The following is a 19,079-nucleotide window of genomic DNA, read 5'->3' as shown; positions in this document are numbered from 1 at the left end:
TACTATTCCACACTTCTCTTCGGGTGCTAGACCGGGTGAGCAATATCCCGTGCTAAAGAGCCCGCAACAAAAAGAATCGGAACAAAAAACACAAAAATCATTCCTGATACATTACTCACCCCAAATAAATCGCAAAAAAAATATATAAATCACACTCAAGGCAGTCACTCCTTCCCTTAGCACCCTGGGACAGCTCTGTCTCGCCAGCGTTCTCTGGCGGGGCCACTGGGGGGCACTACGGGCGCAGCGCAAAACAAATGTTGCTTCCGTGTCGATAACAGGGGTGTTATACAACCGACTATCTCCCCCCTTATTTTGTGGAATTGATGGAACTTAAACGCTCTGTTGAAAGACTTCTATCCGGAAATAATCTTGTTAGGAATATAGAAACTTCTTCACTCAGAGAGTTGTTAACCTGTGGAATTCCCTGCCGCAGAGAGTTGTTGATGCCAGTTCATTGGATATATTCAAGAGGGAGTTAGATGCGGCCCTTACGGCTAAAGGGATCAAGGGGTATGGAGAGAAAGCAGGAAAGGGGTACTGAGGGAATGATCAGCCATGATCTTACTGAATGGTGGTGCAGGCTCGAAGGGCCAAATGGCCTACTCCTGCACCTATTGTCTATGTTTCTATGTTTATCGGTTTGGCTCCCAATGGCTCAGTGCCGAAGTGAGCTGTACAGAGCAGGAAAGATCCGACGTTCAGTCCGTGGGCCTGCTCTGAGCTGGCTTTGAGGTCGACGATTCTGAGGGGGATCGACAGGGTAGATGCTGAGAGTTAGTTTCCCCCCCCGGGCTGGAGAGTCTAGAACCAGGGGGGTCACAGTCTCAGGATAAGGGGTTGGCCGTTTAGGACGGAGATGAGGAGAAACTTCTTCACTCAGAGGGTGGTGAATCTTTGGAATTCTCTGTCCCGGAGGGCTGTGGAGGTTCAGTCGTTGAGTATATTCAAGGCCGAGATCGATAAATTTTTGGACTCGGGGAGTCAAGGGATATGAGGATCGGGCGGGAAAGTGGAGTTGAGGTTGATGATCAGCTGTGATCTTATTAAATGGCGGGGCAGGCTCGAGGGGCCAAGTGGCCTACTCCTGTTCCTAATTCTTATGTTCTTATATCCCATCTTACTGGTGTGACAGTAATTGTCCTCAGTGCCTCTAGCCAGTGTCCCCACTCCTGAACACGAGCCACCGAACTCCCTTCTGGAGGGTCCATGGGGTTTGGATGTCAGGTCGGGTGAGGATGGGATCCACCTCCACGGTTGCCATGCCTCCCACACTCAATGTCCAGATTCAGGCACTTGGGCGACACACCCAATCTCCTAGTGTCGGTCCGTGCGTGAGGGAGAGAAGAGGCAGAAATTGCAGGGTGAACGTGAGGGTGGCGGAGGGGGTAGAAGATAGAGTAGATAGAAAAAAATCTCAGCTGGTTCGGGCAGCGTGTGGAGAGAAGCAGAGTTAACGTTTTGGGCCGATGACCCTTTGTCAGAACTGGCGAATGTTCGAAATGATGCTGCCTGACCCTCTGAGGTTTCCAGCATTTTCTGTTTTTAGTTCAGATTCCAGCCTCCACAGTATTTGTAAAGAGAGAGAGAAACTGTTCCCATTGGGGGAAGGGTCGGGAACCAGAGGGCACAGGTTTAAGGTGATTGGCAGAAGAACCAAAGGCGAGATGAGGAAAAGCATTTGTACGCAGCGAGTGGTTAGGATCTGGAGTGCGCTGCCTGAGAGGGCGGTGGAGGCAGACCCAATCGTGGCTTTCAAAAGGGAATTGGATAAGTGCCTGAAGGAGAGAAAAGCTGCAGGGTGACCGGGGAAAGGGTGGGGGGAGTGGGACTGGCTGAGGTGCTCTTGCAGAGAGCCGGCACGGGCTCGACGGGTCGAATGGCCTCCTTCTGTGCTGTAACCAGTCTGTGATTCTACGAAATACCTTTCTTGGTTTCCAATGAAGCAAAAACTGAGAGAGCTGTTCAACGGGTGCCTGAGCCGATATCGCCTGTTGTACACGATGGCCCACCGGGTCTCGCATAAGTTCTCGGTGTAAAATATTTGAACTTCTCTCCAGGGCTCCTTCACAGTGATGAGTGTCATCAGTAATCCTTTGTTGGGAGCCTTCATCCTTGGCATATTTCTTCCGCCAGCTAACACCACGGTAAGTACGGGCTTAGATTGTTTGACAAGGTGGCTTCTTTAGAGGCGGTTCCTACATCGCTTGCATCAATGCGTGGTCCTTAAGTGGGTGTGGGGCAGGGCACTTTGGAGGATCAGACCCTGGGATCCTGTCCTATTTTTTATTTCAGCCCGGCCTCCCACCTTACACCCTCTGTAAACTTGAGCTCATCCAAAACTCTACTGCCCCGTGTCCTAACATACACCATCGAGTTCACCCATCGCCCCCTGTGCTCGCTGACCCACATTGGCTCCCGGTCTGTCAACGCCCCGATTTTAAATTTCTCAGCCTTGTTTTCAAATCCCTCCATGGCCCTCGCCCCCTCCCTATCTCTGTACGGGGTACTGAAGTTGCATGTTCAGCCATGAACTCATTGAATGGCGGTGCAGGCTCGAAGGGCCGAATGGCCTACTCCTGCACCTATTTTCTATGTTTCTATGTTTCTATGATCTCCACCAGCCCCACAACTCCCCCGAGATCTCTGCTCTCTTCCAATTCTCGCCTTCTGCGCGTCCCCCGATTTTAATCTCCACCATCGGCGGCCGTGCCTTCAGTTGCCTGGGCCCTAAGCTCTGGAATTCCCTCCCTAAACCTCCCCGCCTCTCTAACACTCTCTCCTCCTTTAGGACGTTCCTTAAAAACTGCCTCGTTGACCCTGCCCTAATATCGCCTTGTGTGGCTGGGTGTCAAATCTTTCTTACTATCGCCCCTCTGAAGCCCCTCGACATGTTTTTACAACATTAAAGGCGCTATATAAATGCAAGTTATTGTCATTGTTGTTGCAGCTGTCTTGCTTATCTGGGGTCTCTTGGTGTAATGTAGCACAGAATTCCGCATTACATTCATTTAATACCAAGTGGCTTGTCCCCTTCACCCATTGGTTTAATATGGTCATATATAAAGGGTAGGGGCTGCCCTTCACCCCGATTGGAGGTAATTACCTTCTGGGGGCGGGGCTTCTTGCAGCCCGGCCCAGAGGTCCCGCCCCCAATGCAGATCTGGGCCGTGCGCCCCTCAAAGGAAGTTGGGCGCTGACCTGCTACAACGCCCCCCCCCCCCTCCCACCCCCCCCCCCCCTCAATTAACGGGGAGGGCCACTGTGCGCTCTGCAGCCGCCAAGGACGCGATCGAGCGGGCCAGCAGCCCGGCACTCACAGCCCCATTGTCGGACCCTCCCCCCACCAGACAAAAAGCCATTGTGCCTCGTTATCCTTCAACCAACATCACTGAAACAATTTAGTTCGTTACTTATCTCATTGTTGTGTGTGGGAGCTTGCTGTGCTCAAATTGGCTGCCACCTTTCCTACGTAACAACGGTGACTACACTCCAGTGTTTTGGTGACAGATACTATATAACTACAAGCTTTTAATTGCTTTATTTTGATTTTTTTATTTGTCCTTGACATATACTTGACCAGGAAATATTTGCAGGGGTAAATGGGAAAGAACAGGGGGAGTGGGACTAAGTGGATAACTCTTTCAGAGAGCCGACACAGACACGATTGGCCCAATGATTCAATCCGTTGGGCCTCTGATGCTACTGACCACCGCTGGAAGATTTGAGAGCGAAAGCTCGTATTTCCGGAAGAAAGACTTGCATTTCTGTAGCGCCTTTCACGACCACCGGACGTCTCAAAGTGCTTTACAGCCAATAAAGTACTTTTGGAGTGTAGTCACTGTTGTATTGTGGGAAACGTGGCCGCCAATTTGCGCACAGCAAGCTCCCACAAACAGCAATGTGATAATGATCAGATAATCGTTTTTTTCAGTGATGTTGTTTGAAGGATAAATATTGGCCCCAGGACACCCGGGATAACTCTCCGGCTCTTCTTCGAAATAGAGCCTGAGAAAGCAGATGCCCGAGGTCTCGGTTTAACGTCTCATCCAAAGGACAGCACCTCCGACAGTGCAGCACTCCCTCAGAACTGCACAGGGAGTGTCAGCCTAGATTTTTGTGCTCAAGTCTCTGGAGTGGGACTTGAACCCATGACCTTCTGACTCAGAGGGGAGAGTGCTGCCCACTGAGCCACGGCTGGTATGATAGTGGTGGCCCTGGGTCACAAAACTAGGGTCCGTGAATATAAGATCGTCACTAATTAATCCAACAAGGAAATCAAGAGAAGGTTCTTTACCAAGAGAATGGTGAGAATGTGGAACTCGCTACCTCATGGACTGCTTGAGGCGAATAGTCTAGTTGCATAGTGTCCTCCACCAGGCCAACATCCCCAGCATCGAAGCACTGACCACACTCGATTGGCTCTGCTGGACGGGCCACATCGTCCACATGCCTGACACGAGACTCCCAAAGCAAGCGCTCTACTCGAAGCTCCGACACGGCAAGCGAGCCCCAGGTGGGTAGAGGAAACATTTCAAGGACCACCCTCAAAGCCTCGCTGATAAAGTGCAACATCCCCACCGACATCTGGGAGTTCCTGGCCAAAGACCGCCCTAAGTGGAGGAAGTGCATCCAGGAGGGCGCTGAGCACCTCGAGTCTCGTCGCCGAGAGCATGCAGAAATCAAGCATCGACAGCGGAAGGAGCGTGCGGCAAACCAGTCCCACCCACCCTTTCCCTCAACCACTGTCTGTCCCACCTGTGACAGGGACTGTCGGTCCCACGTTGGACTCTTCAGTCACCTGAGAACTCATTTTAGTGTGGAAGCAAGTCATCCTCGACTCCGAGGGACTGCCTAAGATGATGCATTTAAGGGGAAGCTGGATAAATGCATGAGGGAGACAGGATTAGATGGATATGCTGATGGGGTGAGATGCCGCGGGGTGGGAGGAGTCTCGTGTGGAGCATAAACACCGACATGGACCCGTTAGCCTGAAAGGCCTGTTTTTGTGCTGTGTACGTTCCATGTATTGTGCTCCTTCAAACTAACCCATCAATCCCTCAGTTCCCTCATATATGTCATTGGTCTCCTAGTATTAATGTTTGTTTACTTTGTTCCTGGGACGTGGGTGTCGCTGGCAAGGCCGGCATTTATTGCCCATCCCTAATTGCCCCGTGAGAAGGTGGTGGTGAGCCGTCTCCTTGAACCGCTGCAGTCCGTGTGGTGAAGGTGCTCCCACAGTGCTGTCAGGGAGGGAGTTCCAGGATTGTGACCCAGCGACGATGAAGGAACGGCCGATATATTTCCAAGTCAGGATGGTGTGTGACTGGGAGGGGAACGTGGAGGTGATGGTGTTCCCATGCGCCTGCTGCCCTTGTCCTTCTCGGCGGTAGAGGTCGCGGGTTTGGGAGGTGCTGTCGCAGAAGCCTTGGCGAGTTGCTGCAGTGCATCTTGTAGATGGTGCACACTGCAGCCAGGGGGCGCCGGTGGTGGAGGGAGTGAATGTTGAAGGTGGTGGATGAGGTGCCGATTAAGCGGGCTGCTTTGTGGCTCTCTGGGTCCATTAACCAGATGATCATTTGGATGAATTACTCCTCTGTGTGGTCTCTCTCTCTCTCTCTCTCTCTCTTTTTCCAGGGTGTATTCTCAGGCATGGCAGCTGGATTTGCAGTTTGTCTCTGGGTGTCCATCGGCGGGATCCTCTACCCTCCCACCCCTGAGATTATGGGGGTCTTGCCATTGAACACCAGCAGCTGTCAGGCTTTGTACAGCTCCAACACGACAATGAACAGCAGCGCGTGGCCTGTTGATGCCGTGACGCAGACATCTGGGCCGATGGAGAGGTGAGAACAATACATGCTATATCACAAAGCTTCATAAACCCGTCTCAGTGCCATCGGCATCCCATGTCCCGGGCCACTGCCACCATCTTACATAGAAACATAGAAAATAGGTGCAGGAGTAGGCCATCCGGCCCTTCGAGCCTGCACCGCCATTCGATAAGATCATGGCTGATCATTTCTTCAGTACCACTTTCCTGCTTTCTCTCCTTACCCTTTGATCCCCTTAACTGTAAGGGCCATATCTAACTCCCTCTTGAATATATCCAATGAACTGGCATCAACAATTCTCTGCGGCAGGGAATTCCACAGGTTAACAACTCTCTGAGTGCAGAAGTTTCTCCTCATCTCAGTCCTAAACGGCCTGCCCCTTATCCTAAAACTATGTCCCCTGGTTCTGGACTTCCCCAACATCGGGAACATTCTTCCTGCATCTAACCTGTCCCGTCCCGTCAGAATCTTGTATGTTTCTATGAGATCCCCTCTCATTCTTCTAAACTCCAGTTGAATAAAGGCCCAGTTGATCCAGTCTCTTCTCATATGTCATTCCAGCCATCCCTGGAATCAGTCTGGTGAACCATCGCTGCACTCCAATAGCCAGAACGTCCTTCCTCGAATTAGCACATTACTTTCCGTCCTTGCTCTCTCTTATCTCAGAGCAAATCCCTCCTTCACGACCCAGGGAGAAATGGCTGTAATAAAGACAGAGACGGCACATCTGGATCTGGGGTTGGAGGAGGCTGCACATCTAGGGTCAGGGTGGGGGGGGGGGGTGCTATGCACCTGGATCGGGGGCTGCACATCTGGATGGGGGCTGCACACCAGGATCTGGGAAGGTGGTCTGCACATCTGGATCTGGGGGGTGCTGCACATCTGGATCTGGGGGGTTCGCATCTGGATCTGGAGGGAGAGGGGGCTGCACATCTGGATCTGGGGAGAAGAGGAGGCTGCACGTCTAGGATCAGGCAGGGAAAAGGCATCACAACCCTGGGATGAAGGGACCGAGTGTAATGTGGCCAAGTTTGCTGATGATACAAAGATGGGTGGGAAAGCAAATTGTGAGGAGGACACAAAAAATCTGCAAAGGGATATAGACAGGCTAAGTGAGTGGGCAGATGGAGTATAATGTTGGAAAATGTGAGGTTATCCAATTTGGCAGAAATTAAAGAAAAGCAAATTATAATTTAAATAGAGAAAAATTGCAAAGTGCTGCAGTACAGAGAGAGCTGGGGGTCCTTTCTTATGTAACACGGATCAGGGCGGGAGAGGAGCTTACACGTCCGGGGTCAGGGTAGGAGAGGAGGCAATTGGGCTACTGACATCTCCAAAAGTTTTAATGTCCTTTCCTTTCTAGAACCGCCATTACGGATACGTTCTATGCCTTATCTTACCTTTACTATGGAATTCTGGGAACATTAACAACCGTGATCGTTGGAATCGGAGTCAGTTATTTAACAGGTAGCTGTGTTAAACTTCAGGCTAAATCCTGGAAGGAAGGTGTGTGAGAATGGGAGTATTATTTTGCTATTTATCAAACTTTTTTAAAAATTGGAAAAAGAAGACTTGCATTAATATTTATAATAGACGAGAGGGAAGGACTTCAATGGGGGAGTTAGAGTTCTAGAGGGATGTGTTTCAATGGGGGAGTTAGGGTTCTAGAGGGATGTGTTTCAATGGGGGAGTTAGGGTTCTAGAGGGATGTGTTTCAATGGGGGAGTTAGGGTTCTAGAGGGGACCGTTTTAATGGGGGAGTTAGGGTTCGAGAGGGGACGGTTCCAATGGGGGAGTTAGGGTTCTAGAGGGAATTGTTTCGATGGGGGAGTTAGGGTTCTAGAGGGGACGGTTCCAATGGGGGACTTAGGGTTCTAGAGAGGACGGTTCCAATGGGGGAGTTAGGGTTCGAGAGCGATGTGTTTCAATGTGGAAGTTAGGGTTCTAGAGGGGACGGTTCCAATGGGGGAGTTAGGGTTCTAGAGGGGACAGTTCCAATGGGGCAGTTAGGGTTCTAGAGGGGACGGTTTCAATGGGGGAATTAGGGTTCTAGAGGGAATGGTTTCGATGGAGGAGTTAGGGTTCTAGAGGGAATGCATTCAATGGGGGAGTTAGGGTTCTAGAGGGAATGTTTCAATGGGGGCTTAGGATTCTAGAGGGAATGGTTTTAATGGGGGAGTTAGGGTTCTAGAGGGAATGGTTTCAATGGGGGAGTTTGGGTTCTAGAAGGAATGCATTCAATGGGGGAGTTAGGGTTATAGAGAGAATGTTTCAATGGGGGAGTTAGGGTTCTAGAGGGGACGGTTCCAATGGGGGAGTTAGGGTTCTAGAGGGAATGTTTCAATGGGGGAGTTAGGGTTCTAGAGGGGACGGTTTCAATGGGGGAGTTAGGGTTCTAGAGGGAATGTTTCAATGGGGGAGTTAGGGTTCTAGAGGGGACGTTTCCAATGGGGGAGTTAGGGTTCTAGAGGGAATGGTTTCAATGGGGGAGTTAGGGTTCTGGAGGGATGTGTTTCAATGGGGGAGTTAGGATTCTAGAGGGGACCGTTTCAATGGGGGAGTTAGGGTTCTAGAGGGAATGGTTTTGATGGGGGAGTTAGGGTTCTAGAGGGAATGCATTCAATGGGGAGTTAGGGTTCTAGAAGGAATGTTTCAATGTGGGAGTTAAGGTACTGGAGGGAATTGCTTCAATGAGGGAATTAGGGTACCGGAGAGATGGGCTTCAATAGGACAGTTCGGGTACTAGAAGGAATGGCTTCAATGGGAGAGTTAGGGTTGTAGAGGGAATGGTTTCAATGGGGGAGTTAGGGTTCTGGAGGGATGTGTTTCAATGGGGGAGCTAGGATTCTAGAGGGGACCGTTTCAATGGGGGAGTTAGGGTCCTAGAGGGAATGGTTTTGATGGGGGAGTTAGGGTTCTAGAGGGAATGCATTCAATGGGGGAGTTAGGGTTCTAGAGGGAATGTTTCAATGTGGGAGTTAAGGTACTGGAGGGAATTGCTTCAATGAGGGAATTAGGGTACTGGAGTGATGGGCTTCAATGGGACAGTTCGGGTACTAGAAGGAATGGCTTCAATGGGAGAGTTTGGGTTCTAGAGGGAATGGTTTCAATGGGGGAGTTAGGGTTCTAGAATGAATGGCTTCGATGGGGAGTCAGGGTTCTGGAGAGATGAGCTTCGATGGGAGAGTAAGTGTACTTGATAGTCTTTTCTTTTGCTATGTTCTTAGGGCCAACCCAGAGAAAAGACATTGCCGATGGTCTACTGTGGTGTGATCTTTCCAAAGGGAAGTCAGGTTCCGTACCAGAAACTGAAGAAACTGAGCAATTGAAGGACAAGGCGGTAAGGGCGACACATGAGCAATATTAAACTGACCACAGCACAGCCGCGCACGCAATATTCACCCTGTCCCCCACCCACTGCTGCTCACAGACAGCACGCTTGGTGTCCGGGGAATCTGTGCAAACACGAAGGGGTCGGAAATTGTTTTTTTTTGTACGCCGCCGGTTACCGCGCGGGGGAGGCGGCTAACGGGCGGCAGAGGCTGACAATTGGCGGTACGCGGCAGCGACGCCTCGCCCTAAACTGATCGGCTCTTTGGCAGAGGCGCCCAAGAGGCTGCGCTGGGCCGGCTGACGACACCCGCGTGGTGAGGTCACCCAACGCGCAGCGCCGCTTTGGCGCCTCTGCCGCGACATTTGCTTTGTCCGTACAAACCGGCGGCTGTACAGCCTGGAAAAAGTTGTCGTAACAGAGCGGGTCTCGGACGCAATCGGCCAGAAAGGAAGGTTAAGTTTCTCTCTCTCTTTATTTCTGCATGTTTCCATTTGTTTTACGAGCGGGGAAGTGTGTGTGTGTGTGGATCAGAGAAGTTGCAGTTATTCTTTTTTCTTCACGTTTTGTTTCCGGCACGGAGGCAACCTCCCGGCGGGAATTCCAGTCGGCCCCCGAGCCCCCGCCCGAGGGCGAGTGTGCGACGCCACCGTTTAGCGCTGCTCTCTCACCTTTGGGCGTAAACACTGAATTTAGGACTTTGAGGCCGCTCCTAATGCCCGGAGCTAAAATCAGCACTCGGGCGCCTCCAAAATGGCCAGAACCAACTTCGACCCATAGCTTCTTTCCTGACCACTCTGTGACGCAGTGTCGTCATTGGTCAGCTTCAGGATGGGCCCTGACCTCAAGGAAGGAGGATGGGCAACATCTCTTGGATGGCATCCATTTCGACGTGGCATGGAAGTAGTTTTTGCACGGAAGGGATAACTGGGTGGCCAGCTTTAGTCCAAATTGATTTAATTTAAACACAGTGCATTGCAATTGGTATCTCGTTGCTTCATCATACTCCAGCTTTTGCTCCTCCGTGACTGCACTCCTTGAGAATTTCCCCATTTAGACTCCGACAAACCTGTGACAGCCCCCTTGCCCTCTGCAACACTTGTGTCCCATATTCTATTTCACATTCTACAGGGCAAGGGGGGAGGGTATGTCTGGCTCTGCAGTAGACTAACTGATCAACAATGCTTCAATTCACCCGACACAATCAACACTAAGATGAGGTGCAACGAGACCTGGGTGTCATGGTACATCAGTCATTGAAGGTTGGCATGCAGGTACAGCAGGCGGTTAAGAAAGCAAATGGCATGTTGGTTTTCATAGCGAGGGGATTTGAGTACAGGGGCAGGGAGGTGTTACTACAGTTGTACAGGGCCTTGGTGAGGTCACACCTGGAGTATTATTTACAGTTTTGGTCTCCTAACTTGAGGAAGGACATTCTTGCTATTGAGGGAGTGCAGCGAAGGTTCACCAGACTGATTCCCGGGATGGCGGGACTGACCTATCAAGAAAGACTGGATCAACTGGACTTGTATTCACTGGAGTTCAGAAGAATGAGAGGGGACCTCATAGAAACGTTTAAAATTCTGACGGGTTGAGACAGGTTAGATGCAGGAAGAATGTTCCCAATGTTGGGGAAGTCCAGAACCAGGGGTCACAGTCTAAGGATAAGGGGGAAGCCATTTAGGACCGAGATGAGGAGAAACTTCTTCACCCAGAGAGTGGTGAACCTGTGGAATTCTCTACCACAGAAAGTTGTTGAGGCCAATTCACTAAATATATTCAAAAAGGAGTTAGATGTAGTCCTTACTACTAGGGGGATCAAGGGGTATGGCGAGAAAGCAGGAATGGGGTACTGAAGTTGCATGTTCAGCCATGAACTCATTGAATGATGGTGCAGGCTCGAAGGGCCGAATGGCCTACTCCTGCACCTCTTTTCTATGTTTCTATGTTTCTAAGATGAACACCACGTTACAAATCCCTGCGGGTAATTTTAGAATCACAGAACGGTTACAGCACAGAAGGAGGTCATTCGGCCCATCGAGCCCATGCCGGCTCTCTGCGAGAGCACCTCAGCCAGTCCCACTCCCCCGCCCTTTCCCCGTAGCCCGGCAAATTTTTTTCCTTCAGATACTTATCCAACTCCCTTTTGAAAGCCACGATTGAGTCTGCCTCCACCGCCCTCTCAGGCAGCGCACTCCAGATCCTAACCACTCGCTGCGTAAAATGTTTTTCCAAAGGTCAGATCCTAACCACTCGCTGCGTAAAATGTTTTTCCTCATGTGGTTCTTCTGCCAATCATCTTAAATCTGTGCCCTCTGGTTCTCGACCCTTCCACCAATAAGAACAGTTTCTCTCTATCTACTCTGTCTAGACCCCTCATGATTTTGAACACCTCGATCAAATCTCCTCTCAACCTTCACTGTTCCATCAACCACTAAACGAACATGCCCTACTCCAGAGACTTAAGCATAAAATCTAGGCATAATGCAGTGCTGAGGGAGTGCTGGACTGTCGGAGGTGCCATCATTCAGATGAGACGTTAAACCGAGGCCCCGCCTGCTCTCTCAGGTGGACGTAAAAGATCCCACGGCACTATTTCGAAGAAGAGCAGGGGAGTTATCCCCGATGTCCTGGGGCCAATATTTATCCCTCAATCAACATAACAAAAAACAGATTATCTGGGTCATTATCACATTGCTGTTTATGGGAGCTTGCTGTGCGCAAATTGGCTGCCGCGTTTCCCACATTACAACAGTGACTACACTTCAAACGTACTTCATTGGCTGTGAAGTGTTTGGGATGTCATGAAGGATGCTTTAGAAATGCAAGTTCTTTATTTCTTTATCTGATTATAGTCCAACCAGGCCCTCAGCACATGGCTCTCTGTTGTGGAGGTTACACTCCACCTCACCTCGCTCACCACTTGTTTCCCTATTCGCAGGCGATGGTATCGGAAAGCCACAGTTCCTCACTGAACCACAGCGGAATGACCACTTCAATTCCTCCCGTCAATGAAAGAACAGGTCTCGGTGAAACCGAAGACCAGGCCGAGGAAGCCACCCAATGGATCTCCATCGCGGAGAAGAACCGATCGTCGCTCGTGGTTGATTTGCCTTTGCTACCGGAAACCTGCGTCTGAAGCAGGATCCTCCCAACAAGAGACCCGACACAACGGTGTCTGACACATGGTTATCAGCGTGGCTGCCTCCGCCCCCAGCTCTCCTGTCCATCGCAGCTGTACATCACACACTTCCATTGTGTAAATCCAAGGCTCGATTCAGTTCCTGCTAGTGACGGGATCACACGACAAAACTACCTCGAATTAAACACTAGCTGATGCTGAAGTTGCAATCTCATCTGGTGGGCGGGGGCAGCGCGGGCGGAGTGGGGGTGGGGGTGGGGCCGGGGGGGCGGGGATGGGGCTGGGGGCTGGGGTGGGGGTGGGGCAGGACTGGGGGTGGGGTGGGAGCGGGGGCAGGGCTGGGGGAGGGGCGGGGCAGGGGTGGGGGCAGGGGCGGGACTGGGAGCGGGGGCGGGGCTGGGGCTGGGGGAGGGGCGGGACTGGGGGTGCTCAGGATGCATGAAATATCAGGAAAAGGGGGAGGGCTCTCTGGTATTGGCTGAGGGTGAGCCATATTGTTAGAGCGGAGTAGGGGAACCTTACTCTGAGTTTGATTTTGGAGCGTTTGATGGGACAGTGTAGAGGGAGCTTTACTCTGTATCTAACCCTGTGCTGTACCTGCCCTGGGAGTGTTTGATGGACAGTGTAGAGAGAGCCTTACTCTGTATCTAACCCTGTGCTGTACCTACCCTGGGAGTGTTTGATGGGGCAGTGTAGGGGGAGCTTTACTCTGTATCTAACCCCGTGCTGTACCTGCCCTGGGAGTGTTTGATAGGACAGTGTAGAGGGAGCTTTACTCTGTATCTAACCCCGTGCTGTACCTGCCCTGGGAGTGTTTGATAGGACAGTGTAGAGGGAGCTTTACTCTGTATCTAACCCCGTGCTGTACCTGCCCTGGGAGTGTTTGATGGGACAGTGTAGAGAGAGCTTTACTCTGTATCTAACCCTGTGCTGTACCTGCCCTGGGAGTGTTTGATGGGACAGTGTAGAGGGAGCTTTACTCTGTATCTAACCCGTGGTGTACCTGCCCTGGGATGGTTCAATAATGCATTTTAATGTGGGTTTCCCGATCACTGTCCAGTGACCCCGGATGGGTATCACTAAGCTTTTGATCACCTGTCCTAATATCTCTTTATGAGGCTGGGTTTTAGAATGTTTCTGATAATCGCTCCTCTGAACTGCCACGATACAGTTTTGCTACATTAAAGGCGCTATATAAATGCAAGTTGTCGATGTCAATGGAATCTTGGCCTTTATTGCAAAGGGGATGGAGTATAAAAGCAGGGAAGGCTTGCTACAGTTATACAGGGTATTGATGAGGCCACACCTGGAATACTGCTTTGGAGGCAGTTCAGAGAAGGTTCACTCGGTTGATTCCGGGGATGAGGGATTGAATTATGAGGAAAGTTGAGTAGGTTGGGCCTCTACTCATTGGAATGCAGAAGAATGAAAGATGATCTTATCGAAACGTATAAGTTTATGAGGGGGCTTGACAAGGTGGATGCAGAGAGGATGTTTCCACTGGTGGGGGAGACTAGAACTAGAGGGCATGATCTTAGAATAAGGGGCCGTCCAATTAAAACTGAGATGAGGAGGAATTTCTTCTCTCAGGTGGTTGTAAATCTGTGAAATTCACTGCCTCAGAGAGCTGTGGAAGCCGGGACAGTGAATACATTTAAGACAGAAATAGACAGTTTCTTAACCGATATGGGGATAAGGGGTAGAACCATAGAAACATAGAAACATAGAAAATAGGTGCAGGAATAGGCCATTCGGCCCTTCGAGCCTGCACCACCATTCAACAAGATCATGGCTGATCATTCACTTCAGTACCCCTTTCCTGCTTTCTCTCCATACCCCTTGATCCTTTTAGCCGTAAGGGCCATATCTAACTCCCTTTTGAATATATCCAATGAACTGGCATCAACAACTCTCTGCAGTAGGGAATTCCACAGGTTAACATTCGCTGAGTCAGTCCTAAATGGCTTACCCCTTATCCTTAGACTGTGTCCCCTGGTTCTGGACTTCCCCAACATTGTGAACATTCTTCCTGCATCTAACCTGTCCAGTCACGTCAGAATTTTATATGTTTCTATGAGATCCCCTCTCATCCTTCTAAACTCCAGTGAATAAAGGCCCAGTCGATTCAGTCTCTCCTCATATGTCAGTCCAGCCATCCCGGGAATCAATCTGGTGAACCTTCGCTGCACTCCCTCAACAACAAGAATGTCCTTCCTCAGATTAGAAGACCAAAACTGAACACAATATTCCAGGTGAGGCCTCACCAAGGCCCTGTACAACTGCAGTAATACCTCCCTGCTCCTATACCCAAATCCTCTCGCTATGAAGGCCAACATACCATTTGCCTTCTTCACCGCCTGCTGTACCTGCATACCAACTTTCAATGACTGATGTACCATGACACCCAGGTCTCGTTGCACCTCCCCTTTTCTTAATCTGCCGCCATTCAGATAATATTCTGCCTTCGAGTTTTTGCCCCCAAAGTGGATAACCTCACATTTATCCACATTATACTGCATCTGCCATACATTTGCCCACTCACCTAACCTGTCTAAGTCACTCTGTAGCCTCTTAGCATCCTCCTCACAGCTCACACCGCCACCCAGTTTAGTGTCATCTGCAAACTTGGAGATATTACACTCAATTCCTTCATCCAAATCATTAATGTATATTGTAAATAGCTGGGGTCCCAGCACTGAGCCCTGCGGCACCCCACTAGTCACTGCCTGCCATTCTGAAAAGGACCCGTTTATCCCAACTCTCTGCTTCCTGTCTGCCAACCAGTTCTCTGTCCACGTCAGTACATTACCCCCAATACCGTGTGCTTTAATTTTTCACACCAATCTCTTATGTGGGACCTTGTCAAAAGCCTTTTGAAAGTCCAAATACACCAAATACACCACATCCACTGGTTCTCCCTTGTCCACTCTATTAGTTACATCCTCAAAAAATTCCAGAAGATTTATCAAGCATGATTTCCCTTTCATAAATCCATTATGGGGAGCGGTCGGGGAAGTGGAGCTGAGTCCATGATCGGATCAGCCATGATTGTATTAAATGGCAGAGCAAGCTACTATTTCTTCTGTTCTTATGTTAATATTGGGTGGTGTAATGTATGCACCTGCGAGTATGCTCACAGGTTTGTAGAGCTGTTGCCATGGCCAAGGGGGCCATCAGCCGGTCCAGGCAGGGGGCGGTCGAGGGGGTCGTTCAGCCCGACTGCCTGCCTCTCTTCCGCGGTTACATCCGAGCCAGGGTGTCCCTGGAGATGGAGCACGCGGTGTCCACCGGTACGCTCGCGGCCTTCCGCGAGAGGTGGGCACCGGAGGGACTGGAGTGCATCATCACCCCCGGGAACTGAATTTTAATTTAATTTGGTAAAGTTCCTGTGTTAATTTGGATTTGTGGGTTCTAATGCCCTTAAAAAATGGGGGTACTTGATTTAAAAGTTCTTACAAAAATAGTTGTAGAGCTGTTGCATTGTGAGTGGTTTAGCCAGTCACGTGATGTTCACAAGACTCAACAAAACCGCAGCCAGTTGGGTTCGGTGGATCCATGATGGGGCAGGTGATTGTGAGCCTGGTGGATGAATTGGTAATGACCCCACCCAGTTGGGTCTAGGTCATCCACGATGAGGTATGCAGTTGTGAGCCTAGTGGATGAACTGGTAATGTGTCGAGTGATTGTTAAATCTTTGTTAATAAACCAACTAGTTCTTAATTGCAACGTGTTGCTATGAATTCTTCAGCAAAGAACCCATGTAGCAAATACATTACAGGTGGCACATGAGGTTTTCCAGGGACAGGCTGGTATCTAACTTCTGTGTTCTTCAGCCTGATAGTGATGCCAAACTTCTGACAAGCCTCCGAGACACGGGCCACGGTGACTTGAGATGGACCTGTTTGCGATGGCAACCTGTCAGTGGGACGCACGTACCCGACAGCTGCGTACCCTGGAACAAGGTGCAGCTTCTGACTGTGTTCCAGTGCCTGGGAGTTCGGAGCGTTGTGCAAAATAAGCAGGGCGTGGATCCGAGGGGATTACGAGCAGTCGCTGGAAGGAGAGCTGACTCCCCCCGAGTCGGGACTGCGGTGGAGCGATACCTTGGCTGGCAGCGCCACGCCATGTCCGAGCCAGGAGTGGAGGGAGGCGCCAGGGGGAAAAGCAGGAGGAGGGAGAAGAAATTTGAGGATGGGCTGGAGGGGAGTTTACGGAATGGTGGCAGAATCAATACGAAGGTGAAATCAGGGGAGGCTTAACGTGGTGATAAGTGTCCTAAAAATTAATGATGGAGAGGGAAAAAAAGTACGGGAGACTTTTAAAAAAAAACCTAAAATGATATCAAAACCAGAATCAGCAACAACATTTGCATTTATAAAGCACCTTATAAGAAAGGAATGGCCCCAAGCCACTTCTCAAAGGCCAATAGACATTGAACTGCAGCGGGAGAGTTAGAGGAGGTGACTGGAGGCACCATCAAGTCGGAGGCTTTTGAAGATGGAAGAAAGAAAGACTTGCATTTATATAGCGCCTTTCACGACCACCGGACGTCCCAAAGCGCTTTACAGCCAATGAAAGACTTTTGAAGTGTAGTCTCTTGTACAGCAAGTGTAATGTGGGAAACGCGGCAGCCAATTTGCGCACAGCAAGCTCCCACAAACACCAATGTGATAATGACCGGATAATCTGGGGTTTTTTTTTGTTATGATGATTGAGGGATAAATATTGGCCAAGACACCGGGGATAACTCTTTGAAATACTGGCCATGGGATCCTTTACTTCCACCTGAGAGAGCAGACGGGGCCTCGGTTTAACGTCTCATCTGAAAGACGGCACCTCCGACAGTGCAGCGCTCCCTCAGCACTGCACTGGAGCGTCTGCTAGATTTTTTGTATTCAAGTCCCTGGATTCTTGAACCCACAACCTTCTGACTCCGAGGCGGGAGTGCTAGATGTAGTAAGGAGGAGATGTTCGAGAGAGAGTGTTCCAGAGCCAGGGCGCCGAAAACGCAGACAATTTATTTTACTTGTTCATGGGCTGCGGGCGTCATTGGCAAGACCGGCATTTGATGAACCTGTATAAAATACCCCAGGCCGCCTGGTGTGCAATGGCTACCACACGTTAAAAAAATCCACGCACAGGCAGCTTCCACCCTTGAGGGTGTAGTTCGGGTTCATCTTTCGAAACACCTGTAAACTCACCCTTATTTTGTCGTGGAAGCAACTCATCCTCGTTTCGAGGGATCACCTATAATGGATGAAATACCGGTTCGGCCCCAACTGGAGTATTGTGTCCAATTCTGGGCCCCGCACTTTAGGAAGGATGTGAAGGCCTTAGCGAGGGAGCAGAAAAGATTTACGAGAATGGTTCCAGGGATGAGGGACTTCAGTTACGGGGAGAGACTGGAGAAGCCGGGGTTGTTCTCCTCGGAGCAGAGAAGATTGAGAGGAGATTTGATCGACGTGTTCAAAATCATGAGGGGTCTGGACAGAGTAGAGAGAGAGAAACTGTTCCCGTTGGTGGAAGGGTGGAGAACCAGAGGACACAGGTTTAAGGCGATTGGCAGAAGAACCAAAGTCGACACGAGGAAAACATTTTTACGCAGCGAGTGGTTAGGATCTGGAATGCGCTGCCTGAGAGGGTGATGGAGGCAGGCTCAATCGCGGCTTTCAAAAGGGAGTTGGATAAGTACCTAAAGGAATAATTTTTGCAGGGCTATGTGGAAAGGGTGGGGGGAGGGGGACTGGCTGAGGTGCTCTTGCAGAGAGCCGGCACGGGCTCGATGGGCCGAATGGCCTCCTTCTGTGCTGTAACCGTTCTGTGATTCTGTGAAATATCTTTAACATTCTGATTATTTTTGTTGTCTCTTTCTAATCTCTCTTAGTTTTGTTTTTCTCGTGATATCTGTGTTAAATTCCGATAGGTGAAAAAAAATCTATATTTATCGTGAGTTAATTAACTTTCAAATATCTTTTTGAGTGTACCACGCATTGCAGCCTGTGAAGTGATATTTAACGGCAGTTATCACTCTTAATGTCATTGCAATTAATTATCAATGTACTGTGAAATTAATATAAATACCAAGAGAATAAAACAAGGCTGTTAAGGAAGCTATGTGAAATGAGGCTGGCTAGTCTCGAGCCAGTTTTTTTTCTAATTCATTCACGGGATGTGGGCATTGCTGTCGAGGCTGCCATTTATTGGCCGTCCCTAGTTGTCCTGAAGTACGGGGCTCAGCCGCCTTCTTCAGCCACTGGTAGCGGTTTAAAACAACCGAGTGGGTTTCATTGACCATTTCAAGGGGCAGTTAAGGGTCTACCACGTTGGTGTGGGGACTGGAGTCACAGATAGGTCTGGACTGGGTAAGGGTAGCAGGTGTCCTTCCCTGAAGGACGTTGGTGAACCAGTTGAGTTATTAACTGATAGGTCCTTACTACACAGTATAAATGCACACGAGGCCCATGCTTGAGAGAAGGTCAGTCTGTGACCTGTCCTTTATTCCTTAGCTCTCCAAGTGATGAAGGTGGGTGGAGCTTCCCCTTTTGTACCTGAAGGTCCAGGTTAGGAGTGTCTCCCACCTAGTGGTCAGTGTTCTCACGGTGTACGACTTAGGTCAGATTATACATGGGTTACAATGCTGGTTGAATACATGACATTAACGACAATCCAACAACATCATGGTGAGTTTTGCCAATTCCAACTTTTTATTTCTGGACTTTTTTACAAACACAAATTCTCAAACTGCCCGGGTGGAATTTGAACTCTGCTTCCCAGT

The 19,079-nt window shown here is 49.9% G+C and overlaps 1 protein-coding gene across 2 annotated transcripts in view; it reads left to right on the top strand.

The window, feature by feature from the left end:
- slc5a5 (solute carrier family 5 member 5) overlaps nt 1–18,429 on the top strand; it is a 72,997-nt gene extending 54,568 nt beyond the window's left edge. For both annotated transcript variants that reach the window (XM_070859609.1, XM_070859607.1), the window contains 6 exons: nt 2,061–2,147; nt 5,638–5,843; nt 7,195–7,298; nt 9,059–9,171; nt 12,104–12,522; nt 16,138–18,429. In XM_070859609.1, coding sequence (XP_070715710.1) covers nt 2,061–2,147; nt 5,638–5,843; nt 7,195–7,298; nt 9,059–9,171; nt 12,104–12,301 — 708 coding nt within the window. In that variant the 3' untranslated portion in view covers nt 12,302–12,522; nt 16,138–18,429. The remainder of the gene's footprint in view (nt 1–2,060; nt 2,148–5,637; nt 5,844–7,194; nt 7,299–9,058; nt 9,172–12,103; nt 12,523–16,137) is intronic.
- The last annotated feature ends 650 nt before the right edge of the window (nt 18,430–19,079 follow it).

Source organism: Pristiophorus japonicus, chromosome 18, assembly GCF_044704955.1.
Source record: "Pristiophorus japonicus isolate sPriJap1 chromosome 18, sPriJap1.hap1, whole genome shotgun sequence".
In the NCBI taxonomy this organism is placed as follows: Eukaryota; Metazoa; Chordata; class Chondrichthyes; family Pristiophoridae; genus Pristiophorus; species Pristiophorus japonicus.
This window is presented reverse-complemented; position numbering and strand designations above follow the sequence as displayed.